Consider the following 24898-nt stretch of genomic DNA (forward strand, 5'->3'; position numbering starts at 1 on the left):
CGTCTTCACATCTTGACCCCCAGATAAATTTAAGTCTCAGGCACCGTTTTACGACAGGAAGGCTTATGGAGGCTATCAGGTGTGTGGGGTGTTATCAGTCTCATGGGGTGTTACTCATTAACCCACCTGACGGGACCGAAACTCCCCAGGGACAGATGAGTGAAAACAATAATCTTCTTTGGTGTGAAAGAGGTGATGGAGTGGGTAAACGAAAAGAGATAAAGGTAGGTAGAGGTCCCCCAATAATGAATCTAATATCCAATCAGAGCAGCAGAAAATAAACTTAACCACTAACCAAAGCTGGAATTGTCGTCAGACTCATCTCATGCAGTGCAGTTTTAACACACTTTAACATCAATGATTCATCAAACCCGGTGTAATTCAGATCAGCTTCAGTGAGTTTCAGTTACGAGGGCCAATGTTCATTGAGTATCTGCTGGTTTAAACACATGGCTGAGAGATATTAATGTGTAATCACCATGAAGAAAGAAAATACATCTGGGAACATGGTGTATTGGCTAAGCTACACCCTGTTTGTGTGTCATCACACAGTCATTTAAAGTTACTGTATAATCCTGTAGAACAACGGTTTATTGTCTGTCTCCTTATATTACTACAGGAAGTCACAGAGAGAGAGAGACAGTGTATTTAGATTTTTGTCATAATTTTATGTTCAGTTAATGTGTAATATTATAATATGATATTGTGTAATATTTGTTCCTGGCTTTGATTATTTCCTTCTATGTTTTTATTGTACTGATCGTATTCTCAGACCAGCTGCAGACAAAAACTATCTTGTTGGGAGCACCAATAGTGGAAAAGGCAAGTATTGATATGACTTTGTAGGGTCCAAATTCTTGAAGAGACATTTCATCAGTCAGTCGGTGCACCACTTTAGTTCAGATTGAATTATTGGATGGATGGCACAAAATTGTACACATTCATTCATGCTTCCCAGAGAGTGGGTAATAGCCCAATGCTGTTGTGCCTTAATACCTCTAATAGCCAGCAGGGGGCGACTCCTCTGGTTGCAAAAAGAAGTTGATTGTATAAAAGTCTATGAGAGAATGAGCCTACTTCTCACTTGATTTATTACCTCAGTAAACATTGTAAACATGAGTTTATGGTCTCAATCGCTAGTTTCAAGTCTTCTTCAATACAGCATGATGTTCATTTAGTAAATTATGGTCCCATTTAGAGTCAAATAGACCATAAAGCAGAGTATGCTTTAGGGCGTAGCTACCTTGTGATTGACAGGTCGCTAACACGGTGTTGTCTGGTCTGGGAGTTGTCCATGTTTTCGTCTAAACGTAAAAATGTGTTGTACTTCGGTTGCTCCACCCTTTCGTGTTGTGTCTGGTTGCAAAAAACCAAGATGGCGACAGCCAAAATGCCGACCTTGAGGCTTCAAAACGGCAGTCCACAAACCAATGGGTGATGTCCACTTCTTATATACAGTCAATGTTCCCAGAGGATGAATCCTATTGACTTTCTCTTAACCTTTCATCGAGTACCATCATCAGATCAACATTTTAATAATAAGTCTAATACTTTTTTATGGCCAAAACTAATGACATTCCCATCAGCCTCACTTTGTGTTTAGTGCTAATTAGCAAATGTTAACATGCGAAGACATTAAATGAATGTGGTGAACGTAGTAAAGGTATTATTTATTAAGAGTTCAACCCTCATAAACTCGACAGTTGCCTGGCAACGTAAGCAACAACCCACCAACTGTCGTCATATTCTGATTCAAATATTGCTGCTTTCTGATTGGTGCAAGGAAGTATGTGACATCATTGTTTTTCCAAATGAGCTACGCCCACTTCAAACCAGTGAGGAGAACACTGAAAAAAACACAAACAGAAATCTCTCATGAGACAACCAAAACTGTGTGTTCATGTTGGACCTCATTGCTCATAGTCATAAGCCCTTTTATGAACATGTTTTCAAGGCATTTAAGCATCTTTGCACTTGTTTATAACACATTTTCACATTTATAGAACAGATTATTTCCAATGGGACAACCATTATATGTAGAAAAATATCCACTATATGGTCAGAAATACATAATGATTTATGTATCGGGTAACGTGTGTGTGAGTATCTTCAAATATTTTTGTTAAAATGTCAAATTCTGGGGTTTATCTTAAATGTTTTCTCACACTCTCCACACCGTGTACTTCATAAGATGAATTACTATAGTTATAAAATAATAAAATCAACCTATCTGCACCAAGAATTGTGTTTTTGATTTAGGCCTTTGACCATAATAGTGTTGTAAACTGGACTGTTCCTATCTCTTAAAACAGCAACTTCAATTACATTTACAGTAGTTGTTCATATTCCTTTAGTAAATAAACCAGCACACAAAGACATCTTTTTTTAATTGCATTTATCTATTCTTTGCAGACTTCTGTGCTGCCATGTGACGAGTTAATCCTTCGAAAGCACATGCAAAAATTATGGGTTTCTTTCCAAGTGTCACTTAAAAAACGAAATCACATAAACTTTGTTTTCACAGACGAAGCCGCTGTGACATTCGCTTTAAATAACACAAACTCATCAGCAACCGATGCTGCGGTCAGGTGAGCTGTAAAACTGGGCTTTGCAAACAGCTAGGCCATAAAATGAGATGTTTATGTCGGGGCAGGATCCGGTTTACAGAGGAGCTCAGGTGGAGGTGAATTAGATGAGATAGGCCAATGAGTTTAGATATACCTGTGCTTTGAATTTCTGCTTTTGTTTTAATAAAACTCTGAAGTGAGACATCCATCCTGTAGTAGTGCCAAAAAATTACCCCAGATACTCTCACAGTGTCCGTGATGTTAGTAAATGTATTATTCCTGGAGCGGATTCATTTACAAGATGGACTTTAAGGTTTAACAAGTCACAACAACAAATAGTTAATCAATATAAAAACGAGCTAAGAATAGAATACTTGATTCAAACACACAAGCACACAGGTGTTAATAAGCTGCTTCAGTTTCAGGGTCCTGGCATTGTGCAATCAAAATGTTAAATATAGATTTTGATTTTATATTTCACAAGCATGTCTGTCACTTGTTGTTTTACAAACTTTCCTTTGCAAACACTTCCTTCCAGAAAACTTCTGGGGTCAGGTTTATGGTTGGTGCGCTCATTGTGCGTCTATATCTGGAGACTCATTCTTGACCTATATAGCCTACAAATGAGTTTGCTGGTTTACAAATCCCCCCACCATTATACAAGTGTGAGGACTTTGTCTGAAATGCAGGTTTTATCTTAATATTATCAGTTTGGTAAACTTCGTGTGCCCTGGATTTGGCAACGCTGACCCAGCAGCTATCAGGAGGATTATTAATGAAGACACACAAACACAGAAACTACATGGTGAACTGGATAACTCTAGACCTTTGTCTTTTGCTTATAGCTGTGACTTTGTGCCTCAATAGACCAATTACATGTTGAAACCTTTCCAATGTGTTACAAAATCTTGGGTGTGGCGCTCAGTGACTGTGACCTTGTGTCTTATGGCCTTGAAATCTCCAAACCAAAACAATAATTGTATTTTAACTATCAAGGTGCAATAGATTGCTCGAGGGATGACGTATTTTTCTAGGTCAACAAAAGCCCGGATATGAGTTAGCATTTTGCACTACCGGTTTCCTTGTCTGGAAGTCAATGGGTTATTTGAATGGGTTTTTGGTTAAATGAAATAAGGTCTTTGGTTTAACACAATCTGAGCAAGAGATTTTAATGTTTTGTTCTATAATATAAAATACGTCAGTAAATATCCCACTCGTTAATTATGAATCTTTTACGTGTCTCAGAAAAGGCGGTTGCTAACAAATGGCTAAATGAGACTACGAAACGTCGTCACGCCAAATACTAGCTCGCTTTTAGCTTAGTGGAGGCGACGTGAAGTCATGCGACCGCGGTGTAGTTCGTTGGTTGGTTGGCCTACAAAAATATGTCATCCCTGCAGGGCAATGTTGGCGCTGTAGGGGAGTTGACAGCGCATGAACGTCGCAGGCGTTGGATTTTCCCGGAAAAAACATCCCGAGTCCTTTAAGTAGAAATCTGTCCATAGGCTGTTATAGATAAAAAAGTCAGGAAAGGTCTCAGTTTATAAATTGCGTTACAATCCGTTCACAGATTAGCAATACAAAGCGATTAATACATGTAAATTGTTGATGTGGAAAAGTTGTCCTTCAGGTCAATCTTCACTTAGATGAATTAAAGATTAACTCAATGAGCCCCAGTTGTCCTTACTAGAATATATAAGTTTATTATATCACAAATCCGGCCTGAGAAGATCTTGGTACAGTACAGCAGTCAAAGACACAAGACACAGGAAGTAACAGGACATTCACTCAGCTTTATAGAGTATAACCCACGTCATACCGAATCCCTTATAATTACACTATCTCGGCGGAAGCAAAACGATTTTATGTGTGTAGTTCTTGGTTCATACTGTCTTCATCTTACCTTGGGACTCTGAGGACTTTCCAAAATACCTAACAGATGACAATCAACAATATTTATGATGCAATTTGGACGCCTTCATGTCTAACAATTTTCCCACAACACATAAAGTACTGTGTATAATGCTCCTTCAGTATGAAACTTGGGGTATAAAGATCCATTTTTTGTGAAAGATCCGGCACAAAAAAAACATATTAAAACGTTTTATAAATTGCTAATGATGTTTGGTTGTTCATCACAGAAAGAAATGTGGTGGAATATGTCTAATAACCATGAACAGTGCCGTGTCATTAACAGCGACTGATGACCATTGGACCTTGAGAGTGAGAGTCGATAAACACCTGTTCAGTTTCAGGGGTGTAAAATACGAAAGAAAGAAGATAGAGAGTGCGTTTGTGTGTGTGTGTGTGTGTGTGTGAAAGGGAAGGGGGAGGAGAGAAAGCTAGTCATATAAATCATCATACATATCTGTTGAGCTGGACACATCTCACAGTAGGCAGAACAGACACACTACAGACTCTCTCAGACACTCTGCTGATTTTCTCTCACACCACATTTTGACAACAAGTTTTATTGGTTTCAAAAACTGAGATCTGGATATAATTTCTGTTTGACTGCTGGGCCGACGAGGGGTCATGGATCCAATTGTGGAAGTAGTGGCTTTGGTGCTGTCGTTCATTGCCTGGGTGATGGTGGGGGTCTGCCTGCCGAACCGTTACTGGAGGACCTCCACCGTCGACGGGAACGTCATCACCACCTCCACCATCTATGAGAACTTGTGGATGTCTTGTGCGACGGATTCGACCGGGGTGCACAACTGCAGGGAGTTCCCTTCGTTGCTCGCTCTGAGTGGTATGTCGACAAAAAAAATCATCTAATTGCAATATATAATTTTAATTACAGAATTTAAGATCCACAAAACATCAATCATAGATCATTTTAACGTAAAAAAAAAACAGTGTAAAAAGTAGTTTTGATGTTGCTTTGTCAGGAAAAAAAAGTCCGTTAAAGGACAATTTCAAGATTTTATGGGTCATTGGACACCCTGAACTTTTGCTCTGTTGAACATTTTTTGCTCATACAAACTGGCCATGATCTCATGACCCTTTCCAAGTAAATAGAGGTGATTTCTGTGGTTGATTTTGTCTATTTCCACACTGTGTCCAGGTTACGTCCAAGCGTCTCGCGCCTTGATGATCACAGCCATAGCGTTTGGCACCTTTGGACTGGTGGCGGCCCTGATAGGAGTGCAGTGTTCGAAGGCTGGAGGGGAAAACTATATTCTCAAAGGGAGAATCGCCGGCACTGCTGGAGTCCTTTTCATACTTCAAGGTATCAAAAATAAGAAAAATGCATTAAAATTGAATCTTAGGGAAGGGTAAACCAGTGAAATTGGAGTCCAAAGTTAAGAAAAAATATTTCTGACCAGTCTGACCTCCTAATATACCCTAGAAATAGATAAAGGAACTTCTCCACAATGCTAATAAATGATGTTTTATTGCACATTCAAATCAATCCTCCATGAAATTTCCTCCTGGTTTCCTTCAAGACTTTGGACCCCTATATTGAAGCTTCCCCGCTGCCTTCTCAATGATTAAAGAATATTTATTTTTCTATCAAAAGGTGTGTGCACAATGGTCGCGATTTCCTGGTACGCCTTCAACATCACTCAGGAATTCTTTGACCCTTTCTATCCCGGGATAAGGTGAGATAGTGGTGGTGGTGGTGATGGTGGTGGAGAAGGATGATTATAAGGCCTAACATGAAGCTGACTGACACTCTGCTGTGTGCTGCAGGTATGAAATAGGAGAAGCTCTTTACATCGGTTGGTGCTCCGCTGTGCTTGCCATCGCCGGAGGAGCCTGTCTCACCTGCTCCTGCAAAATGGGCACAGAGGAAAAATAGTGAGTTCAATTATTTTAACTGTTTGATCCCTCTCTGTCTGCCAAAACATAATATTCATTCATTTACTGATGGATTTACTGTTAAATAATTGCTTGTAATAATGTATGCATTGCTTTAGAATAGGGTTTATTCACATACAAGGAATTTGCCTTGTTTTTTGGTACATACAATAAAAAATATTAAGGAAATAAAATTACAGGCAAGAGTCAAGAACATAAATAAAGAATAGAAAAATTACAGTAAAAATATTAAAAAGATACTATTAAAAAAAACCCATTACAACCATTTATATTTCTCGCTAGATCCTCCATACACTAGATGTAAAAGTCATCAATAAACTGATCAAATAATTAAATAAAACAATTAATAAATCTTAAACTAGAATAATCAATATCTGAAAAAGATAATTGAAATCAACATGCTTAAATACATTCATAAATAAATGTATCAATACAGTTTAGACAAAAGAAATTAAATTGATTCTTTGTATTTATTTGTATTTCAGTCCACCATTTATTTTGACATTTGCCAAATCTTTTATAATGTACATATTGAACACACGGGAAGATTGTTTTGCTGTGAAACCTTGAATATCATTCAGAAAGAAAGTCATGGCACTCTGGCGCCTTGTTGTGGCAAAACGTTATTAATTCACCTGTGGGATGTGCAGTAACAGCAGCTCTAAATGGACATTCTCACCTGAACTTACTGGTAGTGCCCGCCCATCTAAGTGACATATGGAAAGTTTTATTTGGGCTCTATTTAATGACCATTAAGTGTGCAAGGCGAATGAGGTCGTAACAAAGTACACCGACAAAAGGGGTTGGGTGAAGTGGAATCAGACGGAGTGGTAATTGATGAGTCATGATCCTCTGACTCAGAGATCAGATTACCTGTCTCATATAACTTAAAGGTCTTATGATAACATTTTATATTTAAAAAAAACAAACATCCACAGAGCCTTTAGAAAGGTGCCGAATAAAAGTATGGCTTTTCCATGAAAAAAATTATTGGGATTGTTAATTAATAATTTAAAAAATGTTGGTGGATCCAAAATGAATGTTGTTGATCTTTGCTGAAGATATCTGACGTTTGGTTCATACTTCTAACAAGGCTTGTGAGCCAATAGTAAAACAACGTTGTTATCACGTGGTATCTCTGGGTCGTCAGTTAGAGTGGAAAAAACGGATAAATGGCGGAGATTGACGGAAAAATGCCTTGCAACGATTTGTTGCGAAGTAACTTCAGTGGAACGGGGGAGAATGAGACATCTAGTGGCTGAATGTTATCAATGTTATCAATAGCACCTTTAAATAGTTGTGCAACTCAGAGACACATTATACAAATAGGCATGGGGAGTGAGAAAAGCCTGATTAGTGCTCAGCCTGGTTAAAGCCACTATATGTGGGATTTAAAAATGTGGTTTGGTGCCTCCCATTGGTCGGATAAAAAAGACACTATTGCAAGTACACAGTGGTGAGACAAAATGCTGGAACTTTTTGTCATGTCATACACAGGAAAATTATCAAATTAATGATGGCTTAATTCCATTTAGCTGCTTCAGTTTCAGCATACTGGTATTTGCCTCACTGTCAGTGTCTGATGTTTTTGCTTAACCATCTTGTTTTGCAGCCCGTTGCCTTATCAATCCAGAGGAACTGTATATTCTGGAGCGGCACCGACCAGAAGCGTGGCTGCTAGCACTTACGGACGAAATGCTTACGTCTGAACAGGATACGAAAACAAAACTTTGTCACAATTTTGAAGAGGAAAGAAATCTCATCTCTTACAAAATCCTGGTGTAAAAGTTTGTCATCGCCTCAGTTTTCGTTGATGCATCCAACACGTGTTCAGCGTTTACACTTCAGATGGAGCTTTTTGTCCATCGGAAAAGCTAAATGTCCATCATGAAGCGCCACTGAACTGTATATAATCCCAATATCAAGGGTGTATTCTGTAAACTTTATAGCATTGAAATGATAGCGTTGAAGTTGTAAAAGTTGTAAAAAGCGAAGCTACTTGTCACCTTGTCACTGCACAAACGTACTGCATGCTTGCAGTGATTCTATTTATGTTTCCCTGATGACGTTAGCACAAATACATTTACATACAGTCACTTATTTCCAAAGGAATCCAATAATTTGATGATCTGCATACACACTTTTAGACATTTGTAAATGGGAAGGTCAAACCTGTGATGATCCAGATATTTGTGTGTGATGTTTTGTACAGTTTTATAGATAGTACCCGTGAAAGAAGGTGGAGTTAACAAAGTTATCTTTATTTAGTTTTTGTTTTTTTTACAATAGCGTACAATAAAATGTGTTATGCTAAACATTTCTGCTTGACTTTTTATTCCTCAAGTTAATAAAGTTATGATTGTTTTATTTTTATTTTTTTTTTTATTTTATTTTATTTATTTTTTAATTATGGGAAACGCTTGGCTGTCACCTGATTTGTCACCGCCCCCTGCTCTACTTTCCAGGCGAGGCGCAGTTCATCTCGAATGAGCCTATTAGCTGAAGGCGTTCCTGAGATATCACAAAAATGGGATGGACGTAAGGTCACAGTGACCTTGACCTTTGACCTTTGCCCACCAAACTCTAATCAGTTAATTCTTGAGTCAAAGTGGACTTTTATGCCAAATTTGAAGAAATTCCCTAAAACGTTCCTGAGATATTGCGTTCACGAGAATAGTATGGAATTGAGGTCACAGTGACCATGACCTTTAACCTTTGACCACCAGAATCTAATCAGTTCATTCCTGAGTCCAAATGGATGTTTTGCGCCGAATTTGAAGAAATTCCCTCCAGGCCTTCCTGAGATATCCCGTTCACAAGAATGGACCGGACGTACGTATTGTATGTACGTACATTTGCACGTACAACCCCAAAACATAATAATGACATAATGAATAAATTAAAGGTCCCATATCGTGCTCATTTTCAGGTTCATACTTGTATTTTGTGTTTCTACTAGAACATTTTTACATGCTGTAATGTTAAAAAAACAACTTTATTTTCCTCATACTGTCGACCTGAATATGCCTGTATTCACCCTCTGTCTGAAACGCTCCATTTTAATGCATTTTGACGGAATTGCAACGGAATTGCAACAGAATTGCGTTGCTAGGCAACAGCTTGGGTCCATGTGTACTTCCTGTCAGATGATGCCATTCACATACACTGCAACCAGGAAATAAACTGGGACTCATTTAGAATGTTTACGTTTAAAATTGTGTCAAGGGTTTAAATATTGTATATTCATGACATCACAAATGGGCAGAAATCCTGACAGCTTGTTTCAAATGCAGAGTTTCTGAATACGGGCTGTGTGTATTTCCCTGTGGGTTGAGTGTTTCGATACTTTCACAGTATTTATATAGGACTTAAGCCTGCTTTATAATAAAAAACAACATGAAAATCTCACTTTTTTATATTATGGGTATTATTATCTCACAATTATGAGATCATATCTATTAAAAACCAGGCTGACCATAACTTTGAGTGGAAGATATGCAGTTAATAGGCTTCCATACCAGAGCCACATTAAGTTAACTTTCAATTCAATTCAATTCAATTTGCTTTATTGGCATGACTGAATAAAATGAACAATATTGCCAAAGCGTCAATTCAATGATAAATAAAAATAAAAAAAGAACAAAATAAAAACAAAAACATTCAAGATTCAAGATTCAAGATGTTTATTGTCACGCCGGTTGTACAGGTACAAACGTGTGAAATACTTTTCGCTAGGAAGCTCCATTAAATAATAAATTATATTACATTTACATTTACATTTACATTACATTTACATTTACATTACAATTATAAAAGGAAATACTTTATACAAGGGCATATTAAGAACATATACAGGCATATTAAGGACATATGTATTAACAATATATACAGTATATACAGTATAAGAAATATTTTTGTGTAAGAATGTGTCAAATTAATTATCTATTTAAAAGTCTGATGGCCTGGGGGAAAAAACTGTTCCTCAGTCTGCTGGTGTGAGTCCTGGGGGTCCTGTATCTTCTACCAGAGGGCAGGAGGGAGAACAGGCTGTTGTGGGGGTGTGTCGTGTCCTTAATGACCCTCAGGGACTTCCTGAGGCACCGCTGGGTGTAAATATATATACATATATATATACATATATACAATTCATTAAGCAAATTACAATATATAGATATTTAAAAAGAACATGCATGTAAATGGAAGAAAACAATAAAGAAGTAATTAATGTTTGCTGTGTCAATAAAAAAACAAAACAAATAAAAAACAATTAATAACAATATATTGCAATATCAAAGGATAAATGTAAAAAACAACAAAAAACAAAAACAAAAGAGCCTCTTATGCTGTGACATGCACTGACATATCCTGCAGCTTCTATGGCGATGACACTATTTTCTCCAAGTAGATATTGTATTTTATTTTGGTCAGAGAGGGAATTCAAATTTTTGAGTTTACATTTAATTTTTATTCTACTTGATCTACAGTTATTTACACCAAAATAAACCATTTGTTGTGATTACATTACACATCTCTATGGTTACAGCTCATGTCCCATGCAGCAGGGCTCACTGTTAAAACAGTCCCTCCAATGAGAGCAGCCCACGTTTCCACACGAACCCGGATGTGCGACGCGTGGACCAACCACTGCTAATGTAGGACAGACAGGGACAAACAAGGAGGGGACAACTCTACTAGAAGACAGAAAGGTGTCGTGTACAAAGTATACAGGCTGTCAGCTGTTCAACCTACTACTTAAAAGGTGTTTTAAGTCCAAGTGAGTTAATGTCAAGGTGAGGGGGGAACTTTTGTTAAAGGGGGGAACCTTTTAGCGGTTGCACCTCCATTTCTACACGGACTACTGTCACACCGGGACCGTAAATACACCGTCGTAGCTTGTTGTTCCTGTTGGTAACAAGCGGAGGAAGACTCGGTGAAGGTTTAATACAGAATAACACCGTTTCAATGACACAAAGCGGTGTTTCCAGTCCAACTGAAAGCAGAGGTTCCGGTGAGGAGGTTGGTTCCGGGGTGTGACGGTGTGAGGAGAGGCCGCGGATGGAGTCGTGTCGGCGGGCTGGTGGACTCAGCGGGGTCCTGTGCTCCCTGTCACTGCTCTGTGTCATCCTGGACATCCAGCTGGACGGTGAGGAAGGCTGCCTCTTATAACACTCACTGACAACTTGTTCACTCTCAAACACACACATGTACAGGTGTTTTCTGTATGTTTATAGCTTCTCCTCCAAGACCGGCTCAATATAACAGTCACTGATTTATTATTACTCTAATAATAGCATTATTCAGGCTGTAAGATATATATATATGTCTATATAGAACAGGTTTACTAGGTGTTTAAGAGGATGTGAGGCATTGAGACCCAGTTCCTGTCACCTCAGGACTCAACACCTCCACTATTAAATCACCGGTGTAAAGAAAAATAAAATAAAATATATATATATATATATTTTTTAATTTATATATATGTATTTGTTTTTAATTATTTTATTTATTTATTTATTTATATATGTATGTTATTTTTTTATATATATATATATATATATGTGTGTGTATTTATTTATTTATGTGTATATATATGTGTATATATATATATATTTTAATTTATATATATATATTTGTTTTTAATTATTTATTTATTTATTTATTTATTTATATATGTATGTTATTTTTTTTATATATATATATATATGTGTGTATTTATTTATTTATGTGTATATATATATATGTGTGTATATATATGTGTATATATGTGTATATATGTATATATATGTACAGTATATGTATATATATGTACAGTATATGTATATATCCAGCTGGACGGTAAGGCTGCCTTTAAACACTCACTGACAACTTTTTAACTCTCAAACACAAACAAGTACATAATAAATAAATACATAAATATATATATATAAATAAATAAATAATAAAAAAATACATATATAAATAAATACATCTCTCCTAATACATTTCTTGTTTTTTTTTCATTGACTGGATTTTGTGCAGTTTTATATATGTGCAAATAAATAAATAACAAATCAATAAATATATATTTAATAGCCTACAGTTAATAGGCTATATATATATATATGTGTGTGTGTGTGTGTGTGTGTGTGTGTGTGTGTGTGTGTGTAATTCCTAATAATATAACCTTGACAATAACTTGCTTTCCTTGAACTTAAAACACCTTCACTTAACATGATAAAGTAGAAGTTGAACAGCTGACCCGCCTGTACACTTTGTACACGACACCTTTCTGCCTCCTGGTAGAAAGTACAATACGTTTCTGTACGTTTATAGCTTCTCTGTAGACGTTCAAGTTTCCCCCAAACTGCCACCTGAATGTCAGTTCACTCCTTGATGATTTGTGTAATTCTTATGATGTCTGACTATAATGTGAAAATTAGTGAAAAATCTTTTAAAAGGTTTACAAAACAGACAGAATTAAGCTACAACATGGTCTGCTGTTATAATGTTGTTGCCGTATCTCTTAGTCGGTAATATTTCTAGCGAGGCTCAAGCAGTGTTGTCTTGTGTTACAGGTGTCTTGGGGGCGACTCATGTCGAGATCGAGCACCACTTGGAGATGGGCCGCAAACTTTTGGCTGCTGGTCAGCTGGCCGAGGCCTTGTCCCACTACCACTCCGCTGTGGGTAAGGTTACACACACTGACACACATTTATACTGGCTGACATTTTCAGAGTCTCTTCCGTACTTCAGCACAGATGAGAAAGGTTTGTTTTTGTACAGTAAGATTTGACAAAATAGAAATGTATGTTCTTGACATTTTACAGAGGGGGACTCTAAGAATTACCTGACCTACTACAAGCGAGCTGCAGTGTTCCTGGCGATGGGGAAATCCAAATCTGCCCTGCCAGACCTGACCAGAGCCATTCAGCTCAAGCCTGACTTCCTGGCTGTAAGTTCACCAGATCACAACCAGAAAAACGAGTATTCTTAAAGGGACAGTGTGTAGGATTTGGGAACATCTAGTGGTGTGGTTGCAGATTGCAACCAACTGAGTACCCCTCCGCTCACTCCCTTTCCAAGACTGCAGTAATGTGAGCCGCCGAGTGCATAACTGTGGTAACGCCGTTCGCCTCTCTCAGAGGCCATCCTTACCATAATAACACTACTTTAGGAGCAATATTTATTCCATTTCTGCTAATAGATCCCCCGAAATGTTACACACTGTTCCTTTAAGAAACCTATGTATTGTGTCCTTATTTTGTGTCCATGTGCTGCTTATCATATTGTCTCTTTTGCTCTCCTACATCTCTTCTTCTTGTCATCTCACCTCTTTATGTTCCTACATTTTCAGGCCCGCTTGCAGAGAGGGAATATCCTGTTAAAGCAGGGCAACACACAGGAGGCCAGGGAGGACTTTGAAGCAGTGGTAAGTCCTAAAATCACTGCTTCTATCTTTCTTTTCGTGTTTTTACCCGAGTCAGCAGTTTGTCAGAATAATATTGCATCTGTTTTTTGTTTTGTTTTTTAGCTGCAGCGCTCCCCAGACCACGAAGAAGCTCTGGACCATCTGATGAGAGCGAACGAGCTGGAGGAGATGCAGGAGGAGGCCCATGCTGCGTACCACGAAGGGGACTATAGCACTACCATCTCTGTGCTGGAGAGAGTCATTGAGGTGTGTGTCAGATCAGGGAAATACAAAAAAAGCCCTATGCATGCATTTTATCTTTTGGTTTATGTTCCTAGTAGTATTGTAGTATTATTTACCATTATATGTTAAATATCTGTCAATATATTAAAAGGGGCATTTAATGTAAATCTTTATCAAAATCTCTCTAAAGCATCAAAATCTGTTAGCTGACACATCTGGTACTCCATTGTGTTGATAAAAATGATCTAAGTTATGTGTGATCATTATTGTCTTTACTGTTTCCATCCCTCTTCAGATCTCTCCGTGGGATCCCGAGTCGCGGGAGCTCCGTGCAGAATGTTACATCCGAATGGGGGATCCACAGAAAGCCATCCAGGATCTGACGCCGACCACGCGGCTACGCAACGACAACCGCGCCGCCTTCCTGAAGCTCAGCATGCTGCACTACAGCCTCGGAGATCACCACGAGTCACTCAAGTGAGCTTCGTTGCTGGAAGGAATAAACAAATTACGTCGATTTAGCCGGCATGCAAATTGAGCTGATTTTCATCTCAAGAGCATTTCACGTTGTTTTGCCGAAGTCAAATCTCGCTCGTATGTTTCTCTGTGCAGTCACATCCGAGAGTGTCTGAAGCTGGACCAGGATGACAAAGAGTGTTTCGGCCACTACAAGCAGGTGAAGAAGCTCAGCAAGCAGCTGGACTCTGCGGAAGAGCTCATTCAGCAGGACAGGTCTGTACTTCTTCAGGAACGCTGCACTTTCCCTTCCTAAGTCATGATCCTCTTAGGAACATATTTACCAGATGTGTGCTTTAAAATCTGTCTCTCTGAAACAGAAAATATCAGCCACTCTGAATTCTTAAAGGGTAACTTTGGTATTTTTTAACCTGGTCCCTATTTTCCCATGTTTTTGTGTCTTAACTGACCAATAGGAACAACAGTTTCTGAAACTGTCCCAGTATTGAGGGAGAGCGCCGTAGACGGCAGTTGCTCACGGGCTGCAATATGTTGCTTTTGGGGCATAATGTTTTTATTTAGTATCAGTTAACAACCTTATTTTTCACTGCTTATTTTCATTTTAGTTTACTATAATAACCCTGGTTGACACATAAAACAGAAATACAAGAAAAAGTACCCAACACTTGCAACCTAACTAACCATGAATTTTCTCTGTACACACAATTAGGTATCAGGAAGCCATTGGAAAGTATGAATCCGTGATGAAGACGGAGCCGAATATCCCGTACTACACCAACCTGGCCAAAGAGAGGATATGCTTCTGCTTCGTCAAGGTGAGAGAGAGAGAGAGAACACTTTAAAGCTCTGGAGTTGGATCTCTAGCCAAGTGGCAGTCAGTTGGTGGAACAAAACACCAACACGTTGTCTCTCTGTCTCGCCGATTCTAGATTAACTTGGCTCAGGAGGCCATAGACGTGTGCTCAGAGGCTCACCAGAGGGACCCCCGCAACGCCAACGTCCTCCGAGACCGAGCCGAGGCTTACATCCTCAACCAGGACTACGAGAAAGGTAATAGGACTCCCTACAGTGACGGGAAACAGAACAGTCAGTCATTCATTTTAGAGTTACACACACTTGTAAAAGAAAAGAGTTTATAAAAACAGATGTATTGTGTCCATTTTAGCAGGTTCTCCATGGCTTAAGATAACATGTTTTTAACATCTTTTAATATCCGTTACATTTCAGCCGTGGAGGACTACCTAGAGGCGAGAGAGTTTGACGGCGAAGGCGAACGCATGGATCTCAAAGAAGGGCTGGATCGAGCACAGAAGATGCTCAAAGTCTCTCGCAAGAGGGACTACTACAAGATCCTCGGCGTCGGCAGGTAACCAGTCCGACCGGTTTTAGTGCAAGGAGTGTAACTCCAGATCCGTCTATTGTAAATGACTTTATCGAGTGAATCGCTCCAAATAACGCTAACGGAACTTTGTTCTCCTCAGGAGTGCAAACAAGCAGGAGATCATCAAGGCGTACAGGAAGCTGGCGATGCAGTGGCACCCGGACAACTTCCAGCTCGAGTCTGAGAAGAAAGAGGCGGAAAAGAGGTTTATCGACATCGCGTCGGCTAAAGAGGTCCTCACTGATCCAGGTCAGGAGATGAGATGGCTATTACACTGTCATTTTAGCCATTTAGTAGACACTTATTGAACAAATGAGCAGGTGTAGTTTTAGTGTCTGTTGTCTGGTTTCTCTTGAAAAGAAGAACTTTTGTGGAAATGTGCTCATTCGTTTTTTGCCGAGATTTACATGAGAAGATTGATATCACTCTCATGTCTGAGAGTGGTGTGGATCTTCTCATCTTACTCTTGGCAAAAAAAACGAATGAGCGCATTTCCCCAAATGGCAAACCATTCCTTTAAATTAACACTGTTATCCAGCGATGGGATCTCAAGAAGCCAGAAGCCAACATACAGTATACATCACGTTAAGCAATGATTTATTTTCCACTGTCTTTAATCTGTCCCTCCATCCTTCCCATTGTCTTGCCAGACATGAGGCAGAAGTTTGACGCGGGTGAGGATCCCCTGGACCCTGAAAACCAGCAGGGTGGAGGCGGAGGTGGAGGACAGGGCTGGCCTTATCACTTCAACCCATTTGAGTCTGGCGGCAGCTTCCACTTCAAGTTCCACCACAACTAGAGCGGAGGACTTGACGAACACGAGGTGGGGTGGGTGGTGTGGGGGACATTTGGGAAGAACAACGGCGGATTTATGGAGAAGTCTTCCTCAGAACTTGTGCTTCGACTTGGGACACAGTTTTGTCGGTTACTTGAACATTTTGATTTTTGAATGCAGCGGAGGCTTGAGCTGTACAGAGAGAAAACTGGACTTCTCACCACTAAAGCTAAGGATCTAACTGTGGCTGCTGTTGAGTAAAACGTGTCGCTGTGGTTGAAGGAAATGAAGTCTCGCGGTCTGGTGGTTGAAAGCAGTCGATGTGGGACATTTGGTTTGTCCGCTCTTATTACTCGTTTCTTTCTTTGTGCCATTCTTTAACAAGGGACTCTTTTTTTTAATGCAGTAGCTACTTGGACGTTACACAGGAGGACTGTCGGCGCGTTGATTTCTGCTCGCAGTATTCTTTAAAGGAATCACATGTTTACTGATCTCGGTCTATATTTTTGACCATGTCAAACCTTCTCTGTACTAGAGAACCAAGATTTTTATACATCACGGCATCGGGAGGCATTTTGTTGCGCTTCTACATTTGATGGTAAGTAGGTGAGACTTCAGCACTATTAGAAGGAAACTTGTGGCTGTTCCAAGTTTTGAAATCCTATGGATCTTAAATCAATGCCGCTCCCTGAGTTTGATTTTAAATTTGTTTTCACCAGCTATCTAATTGGAATAATGTGTGAATTCTGTATTTTATTGTATCTTAAACAGGCTACATGCAGCTCCAAACATTATGGATGTAACTTATAATGACAACTTGGTTAAAAACTCACACATTAACTGCAAAAAAAGTTCAATATTCTGGACAAAAGCGTAGAAATTGACGACTGCCCTTTTCACTTCTTTCAAAGCACGTCTTTGAAAACTTGCACTTTTACCCCTTTTTCGTTTGAAAAAAAAACACTCCACATCTTCTCCACTTCTGAAATGTTAATGAAGGCTTTTTAAAAGCCGTTCAAACACTCTTTACAAACCAAGTGTGTCCTCACTGGTTATCTGAGAGTCTCATTTATAAAAAGGTCTTAAAGGAATGTGCACATTATAAATGTTATACTGAGCTGTGGTATGTTAGTTACATGTTTCATGTACATTTGGATGAACTGAGGCACAATTTGAAAACTTAAGTTGCAGATAAAAAGTGCCAGATTATAAATGAGGCTCCAGCCAGGAAGGACACACAACAGTTAAACCGTAAACTAAGATGACTTAAGTTATTTTGTCCACGATATCTTAAAGATACAGTTACTGTAACGGCTTTGAATCCTGTCTACTGCTCGACTGTGTGAACCAAAATGTGACCGGCTCTTTGTATTTAAATCGACTGAGTGAGATGGATTTTGTTTCTGGGTTTTTCTTTTTAAGGTTTTCTGCTGTTAGTGGCATCAATTTTACTGTTGCCAAACTGAATCAGCTGACATGCTCAAGCGTATTAAAATATTGAAACAATCTAATTTTGTCCTAATTTCAGATACAGAATGGCTCCCCGTGCAGCTGCAAGCTTTTTAGTGGTTTGTTCGAGACGCTAAAGCAGGATAGATGTTCGTCCTCAGATATTTGTCCTACAAGTTAAAAGACATTTTCACTTCACTAACCATAAAAGAGTACTCCACCGATTTAGCGTTACACTCGTAGAACTTTATCATACTCACTATAGAGAGTTTAAGAAACAAAGGATCAAAATCGATGCGGAGATATCGTATTTTTTTATTTCAAGCATTTTTGTCAAAATCTGGTGCCTACATTACCCACAATGCTGACAACTTTACTTCTTTCTAACTCCAAAACCCTCTGATTTTTGGTGGTGGAGTTCCCCTTTAAAAAGCACGTAGCACCCGACACATCAACTTTCTATCCATTTTTGTCGACAACAATTAAACACAGAGTCTCAAATACAGCGATGTATTTTAAACCATGAAACAAAGACAATTTACCGTACACAGAAACACCATTTCCACACACATCCAGGTAGCGGCTGTTTGCACGCACCTTCTCATACACACATGCTGTATTGTACAGCTGTCGATGCAAATGGACACATCTTCAAGCATAGAGGGAATGGCTAAATCCAGAATACTGACACAGGAGTTCTGTATCTGCATCTGTAGAGGTGAAGTGACTGAGAAAAATCCTCCATCGAAGGTGTCCACTCTGCTTTGAAGCTCAGCCACACAGCTGGCTCCCTGAGAGACAGTCACACTGAGTGTCGTCCAAACAGGCAGGTGAGGCGCTTCATCAATGGTTAGGTCCAAATCCTTGTGTGTCTTCCAGACTGTCTGCCTCCACCTCGATGGATACCACGTGGTGACCGGGGATCATGGCCAGACCCAGGACTCTGGGTTCACCCTGGGAGAATGTGTCTGGAGACAAAAGGGGATTAAAAAAAGACGGTTGAGTTTACACTGAATTTTAAAATGCACAAGGTTCATTATCAAAAGGTGTTGCTTGTTTTGAATCCTTTCATCTTTCAGATGATTTTAGGGTTTAATCTTGTGAGAAAATGTGATTATTCCACTTGACTTAAAGTATGTAGGAATGCCATTTAACTTTAGTAAATGTAGTTATGCCTATAAGGTTGCTTCTGTTCTTTAGTTATATGTGCTTGTTTCTTATCAATGTGAATATGTAGCTTTAAAGAGCCCTAGCTGCTGGTGAAGCCGGTACTTCATCTAACAAAGCTTCCCGGAACCCACTGGCGCACTTTACACTATATACCACTTTATAGACTGCACATATGTACATATTATATTTATTTGTTGTACATACTACATTTATTTATTGACGGACTGCACATTCACTCTGTATCTTTTATATCTCTATTATTGTTTTTATAATTTTTGTATACCTTTACCTCTCCTGTGTTTCACTCTGTTTGCTGATGATGCTGCTTTGACACCTGATTTTCCCTCCGGGGATTAATAAAGTTCATCTTATTCTGTTTGATTTCAGACTGCCAGGTTGATTATGACAACACTAATGAAACTCAGTGGGGGTTTTTTTAGCATGATGGAATAGACTTGTTATTGTCTTCAGTCTTCACCTGCTCCTCTATTTAAGAAACTCCAGATTCTCACTATTTATGATATCAATATTTCTCAAATATGTGTTTTTATTTATAAGATACTTTCTGGTGGAAATATTCCTGAGCAGTTCAAGACCTATTTTAAAACAAATTCTCAGGTTCATTCTTACTCAACCCGTCAATCTCTAGATCTTCATCTTCCTAAATGCTTCACTAGTAGAGGTCAGTTTTTGATAAGATTTAGGGGAACCAAATTATGGAGTAGCTTTTCACATCTATCAAAAAACTGCTCATCTGTCAAATGTTGCAAAAGTCGCTTAAAGGGTCATTTAATTGCTGTCTTGTAATTGCTTTTCCCCCATGTTGTCATGTTTTTCCCACTCACAATGTTGTTTGAAAGAGTCTTTGTAGATATTTAAATCAATATCCTCCTCACAAACACTAACCATACACTTCCATGCAACACACACTCTTATCTTTTTTGATATATTTACTGTATTGTTATTATTATATATATATATTGTCCTAATTGTTTGTTATCACTATTATGTAGTCATATTATTTCTTTATATTAATCTTGTCTCTAGGTGGAGGCTTCAGATAAGCCCAGTGGGTTTTTTGCCTCTTCCTGCACTGAATTTTATTCATTTTTATTTTTTTGTTATGTTATATAGTCTTAAATTGTGCAAAACAAATAAACAATAAACAATAAACAAACAATTCAAGGGGCTTTTGAAGCAGCATAATTTTGAGAAATAAAATTTAAAAACATTATAAAAGAACGGTTAACATTTTTTGATATATTTACTGTATTGTTATTATTATATACATCTTGTCCTAATTGTTTGTTATCACTATTATATAATCATATTATTTCTGTATATTAATATTGTCTCTAGGTGGAGGCTCCAGATAAGCCCAGTGGGTTTTTTTTGCCTCTTCCCTGCACTGTATATTATTCATTTATTCATTTATGTTATATTATATAGTCTTAAATTGTGCAAAACAAATAAACAATAAACAAACAGCTACCTGTGGATTTGAGGAACTCCTGAGCTGACCCCAGGATGACGTTGCAGTCTCGGTCTGTGCAGAGGAAAAGCCCCACCAGAGTCCGTCCGTCTGTCATGCGGATCCTCATGTTCTTGTTCAGGAGCCCCTCTAGTTTCTGCCGAGCCTGAGACGAAGAGGACACTTCAGACTGCTGCTGGAGGTGAGAGGAGAGGAGAGGAGAGGAGAGGAGAGGAGAGGAGAGGAGAGCAGAGGAGAGGAGAGGAGAGCAGAGCAGAGAGGTAAACAGACTAACACTGAATCTAATGCTGCAACAATCAGTCAGTTCATTGATTAGCTGATAAACAATAGGACATTTATATATTTAGATGTTTAGGTTAAGTAGCGTTATGTATCCAAATATTAACAATATAAAAGAGAGATACATACATGAGTAGAAGGACCATTTTCTTCAATCATTGTTGCCATAACTCTCCTTCTTCTCCTACATTTGCTTACGGAGCGAATTGACTGACGGACCAGCTAAACCGGAAACTCAATATCCGGGTTTCTTTTTTTTTTTTTAAAGGGAACGACGTCATCTAGAAGAGCACTTCCGGTCAATATAATATAATATTATATTATTATATATATTATATATATATGTATAATATATATATAAATATGAAATATATATCAATATAATATAATAATAATATAATATAATATAACATTCACACATACACAGTTATAATTATAAATGATCTTCGAATCAACTTAAAACATTATTTTTATTATTATTATTGTTATTATTTATTTATTTATTTATCTCACTTATTAAGATGTAATATATATATATGTATATATATAAATATATATATGACATATATATATCAATATCTATCAATATAATATAATGTAATAATAATAATATAATATAATATAACATTCACACATACACAGTTATAATTATAAATGATCTTCGAATCAACTTAAAACATATATATATATGTATATATATATATATATGAAATATATATATCAATATCTAACAATATAATATAATATAATAATTATAATATAATATAATATCAATATCAATATCAATATCATGTGCAATATCACTGTTCATTGTGTGTAGTATTAATGTCCAACATGTGCAATAGTACTTATTTTTCTGTTTGTTAGCTGTTTGTTTACCTTTTTTATTTTACTTATCTTATCTTATTTACTCATTTTATTAAATGTATCTTACTTAATTGTTATTCTATTAGGCACTGGTGCTAGAAATAGTACTTTTTTATTTCATACACTTGTATTTTATACTCTTGAACTTGCTGTAATTTTGTTGTATTTTCGAGCAATCTCTGGCACAAGAATTTCCTTTGGGATTAATAAAGTTCTATCTTATCTTATCTTATCTTATACATATATATATATATACATATATATATATGTATATATATATATTATATAATGTAATATTCAAATTTATCATTCAAATGTAAAATAAAGAGAACCATTACATCGGTAGCTTATTTACAGTTGAAATTAAAGGCAACAAACAACGGAAAGAAACAATATTAAATATAAGAATTCATTGCTAAAGCTGATACATTTTCACACCTGACATTTAGCATAAATTAGCCTAATTTGTCTGCATTTTTAATTACATTTTTGAAAGATACTTAAAGTCTGCAGACATTTGTTTTTTATTTGTGTGATAAAACCATTCAAATAATTAACTTTACTACTTCTGTTTGTATGAAGTGTCCAGTGTGTGTGTTAAGGGGTTAAGGGTGTTGATACCTGTTAAATGAACACAACAATATGTATTTTATATATTCAAATTGAATTAATATTGTTGTGTTCATTAACAGGGTTCATTTAGCTAATGTTGAATAATTCAACATAAGCTAAAAAAAAGCCACTGGTCATACCAGACCAAGTGAGGCCATAGCACCAAAAACATTCAGTGTAGCAACGTGCATTTTATTATCAAGTCAAATTAAGAAGTGTAAGAGTAACAGGACGATGGAAAAGACTACACATTTTCCTATTGTGGTGTATACATTCATTCGACTGTTGTGTACACATTGTATGCCTGTAATGTGTGGAGCCTTTTTGTTGTTGTTGTTGTGTGCCTAAACTAGGTGATTTCAAATCCTTGTCTCTGTTTGTTGATAAAAAAGTAAATAAAAAATAATTAAATGCATTTCATTTGTTTATTCTACTGCCATTTTAATGCAGCAACTCAAGTGTTGAGCAATTACACAGACTATGTATCATTCCTGTGCAAGACGAGAAAAGATAAGACAAGTATGATAAGACAAGATGTAACAAACGATCCCAGAGTGGAAAACTCTAAAACAGGGGTATACAGATCTTAAAAGATTATACTTTATGTATATATGAGTATTAAATGGTCAAAAGAATCAATCAATGAATATTTCTTTCTTAACCATACTCCTGATTCACCCATGTATCTTGTTTCCCGTCCCGGCCCTCGCACTGACTGGCGTTGGCAAACCCACGAAGGAGGGATTAATGGTACGAGTTGGGACTTTAGATACAAATCATCACCTTCACATCACAATGTTACAGCTGGAGATGAATAGTATGCTGGACTGCATCCTTTTTTTTGATTCACACTAAGCATGCAAAGTTGACTTTTTTGTCATGAAAGCAGAGTTCTTTAAAACCTTTTTGGTTATGACCCTTTAACGTGAAGCAATGTATACATGTAGACCCTTGTCACAGGTACATGTCTGCATTTAGTGACCAGTTCACGACCCATCAGAATAATCTCATGACACTTAGTTGGAGTCCTGACACTCAGGAATCATCTCATTAAAGCACACACTTGTTTTAGCTGTTTCATTTGTGAGTAAAATTACTTTAAGTTGTCTTGAGGCAGATCAGGTGGCTGTTAAATTCTTGTCCAGGTTGATTTCTGTTGGCAGATCTACTGTGTTTGGGAGATTTGTTATGAAATTAGCAGAGATGATTGTGCATCCCTCCATGCAGCGAGGGGTGCATTCACTGTACATTTATCTACTACACTACATATTGAATTTGAAATGTATTATGGTACTAAATAATAACACAATTTGACAAAACAATAGAAAGGCAAAAACTCTTCAGAAAACTTTATAATATCCTATTATCCTTATCAACGACATCTACTATCGACAAAATGGTATTTTGACATGCAATTTCATAGTTTTTAAATCACTGGTCCCGTTTCCCACTAGGGGTCGCCAAAGCTTCACGGGTGGTGGCGAGGCCTTCTTGATTTTTTTTCATGGGTGTAAGACAACCTTTTTAAATATACAGTTGGCCAATATCTCAGCATTTCATTCATTTCTCTGAAGGAGACTAAATTAAATTATTTTTAAAGTTTGGATTATTATTTAAGATATAAACAGGATAGGAGCACAGTGAAGACCTGAACACAAGTTATATTCACAGCACTTTCCCTCTCTGCTAAACAGCTTCGTCCTGAGCTAATAGAACAATGGCCAAGCGTCAGGGAGAAGAAAACACTGAATTTGTCAAAAAAGAAGCTTATTAAGTATGAATTATCGTTAAAAATTCAAAGAAGTACATAATACAGACAGAAAATTGGATCAAAAGTTCCTAAAAATAAGAGGAAAACTCATCTCTGATGCAATATTCACAAGAAATAATCTGCTCAAAATTCATCCAAATCCGCTCACAAACTTCCTGCAGTTATTGTGTTCACTATTTGAGTTGATTGTACAGTTTACCAGTTATTCTGTACTGTTATTGTTAAGCATTGAATATAATATGAAATATCCATAAAATATTTCACTTAGTCAGGGGTCGTCAGTTGATAGAAAAGGGGTCCCTTAAGGAAAAAGGTTAGGAACCACTGTTTTAACCTTTTCCTGTATGCTTGCAAAGCGTGCTATAAGTTCCTCACCAAAAGTGTTCAATAAATTCACTCCATATAAGGTATGTTGAACACCAGAGTGTGCCTTCAGTGGGTTTTGGGGGAATTTTCATCTGTACAGTATTCAGACGCCCATGTGTGAATAGATGATCCAAAACACACGTTTGCATTTAAATCTAACTGAAGCTGAGTGTCAACATGGCTCTGATAGATTTCCTCTGTCTCTCTGTGACATGACCACCTCAACCTTTACACTGT

General features: G+C 37.5%; 3 protein-coding genes across 4 annotated transcripts; 2 read left to right on the forward strand and 1 right to left on the reverse strand.

Moving 5' to 3' along the window:
- The first annotated feature begins 4889 nt into the window (after positions 1–4889).
- On the forward strand, positions 4890–8707 carry cldn15a (claudin 15a). Its single transcript, XM_037758269.1, has 5 exons — positions 4890–5319; positions 5635–5799; positions 6091–6172; positions 6264–6371; positions 8005–8707. The coding sequence occupies exons 1-5, from the start codon at positions 5103–5105 to the stop codon at positions 8099–8101; spliced, it is 669 nt and encodes a 222-aa protein (XP_037614197.1). The 5' UTR covers positions 4890–5102; the 3' UTR covers positions 8102–8707.
- A 2270-nt stretch (positions 8708–10977) lies between these two features.
- Positions 10978–18161, forward strand: dnajc3b (DnaJ (Hsp40) homolog, subfamily C, member 3b). Its single transcript, XM_037758268.1, has 12 exons — positions 10978–11535; positions 12947–13057; positions 13199–13323; positions 13726–13800; positions 13903–14046; positions 14318–14499; positions 14635–14754; positions 15209–15314; positions 15429–15549; positions 15727–15865; positions 15981–16129; positions 16531–18161. The coding sequence occupies exons 1-12, from the start codon at positions 11448–11450 to the stop codon at positions 16677–16679; spliced, it is 1509 nt and encodes a 502-aa protein (XP_037614196.1). The 5' UTR covers positions 10978–11447; the 3' UTR covers positions 16680–18161.
- A 238-nt stretch (positions 18162–18399) lies between these two features.
- naa38 (N-alpha-acetyltransferase 38, NatC auxiliary subunit) lies at positions 18400–21327 on the reverse strand. Of its 2 annotated transcripts, none has more exons than XM_037758272.1 (3): positions 21175–21327; positions 20767–20938; positions 18400–19072 (listed from the first exon to the last, which is right to left on the reverse strand). In XM_037758272.1, exons 1-3 carry the CDS (start codon positions 21211–21213, stop codon positions 18948–18950), a joined length of 336 nt encoding a protein of 111 aa, XP_037614200.1. In that variant the 5' UTR covers positions 21214–21327; the 3' UTR covers positions 18400–18947. The 2 variants fall into 2 exon arrangements, with proteins under 2 accessions (XP_037614200.1, XP_037614199.1); XM_037758271.1 differs by having other exon boundaries at positions 20767–20941; positions 21175–21304.
- Positions 21328–24898: the final 3571 nt, after the last annotated feature.

Source organism: Sebastes umbrosus, chromosome 22, assembly GCF_015220745.1.
Source record: "Sebastes umbrosus isolate fSebUmb1 chromosome 22, fSebUmb1.pri, whole genome shotgun sequence".
Lineage (NCBI taxonomy): Eukaryota > Metazoa > Chordata > Actinopteri > Perciformes > Sebastidae > Sebastes > Sebastes umbrosus.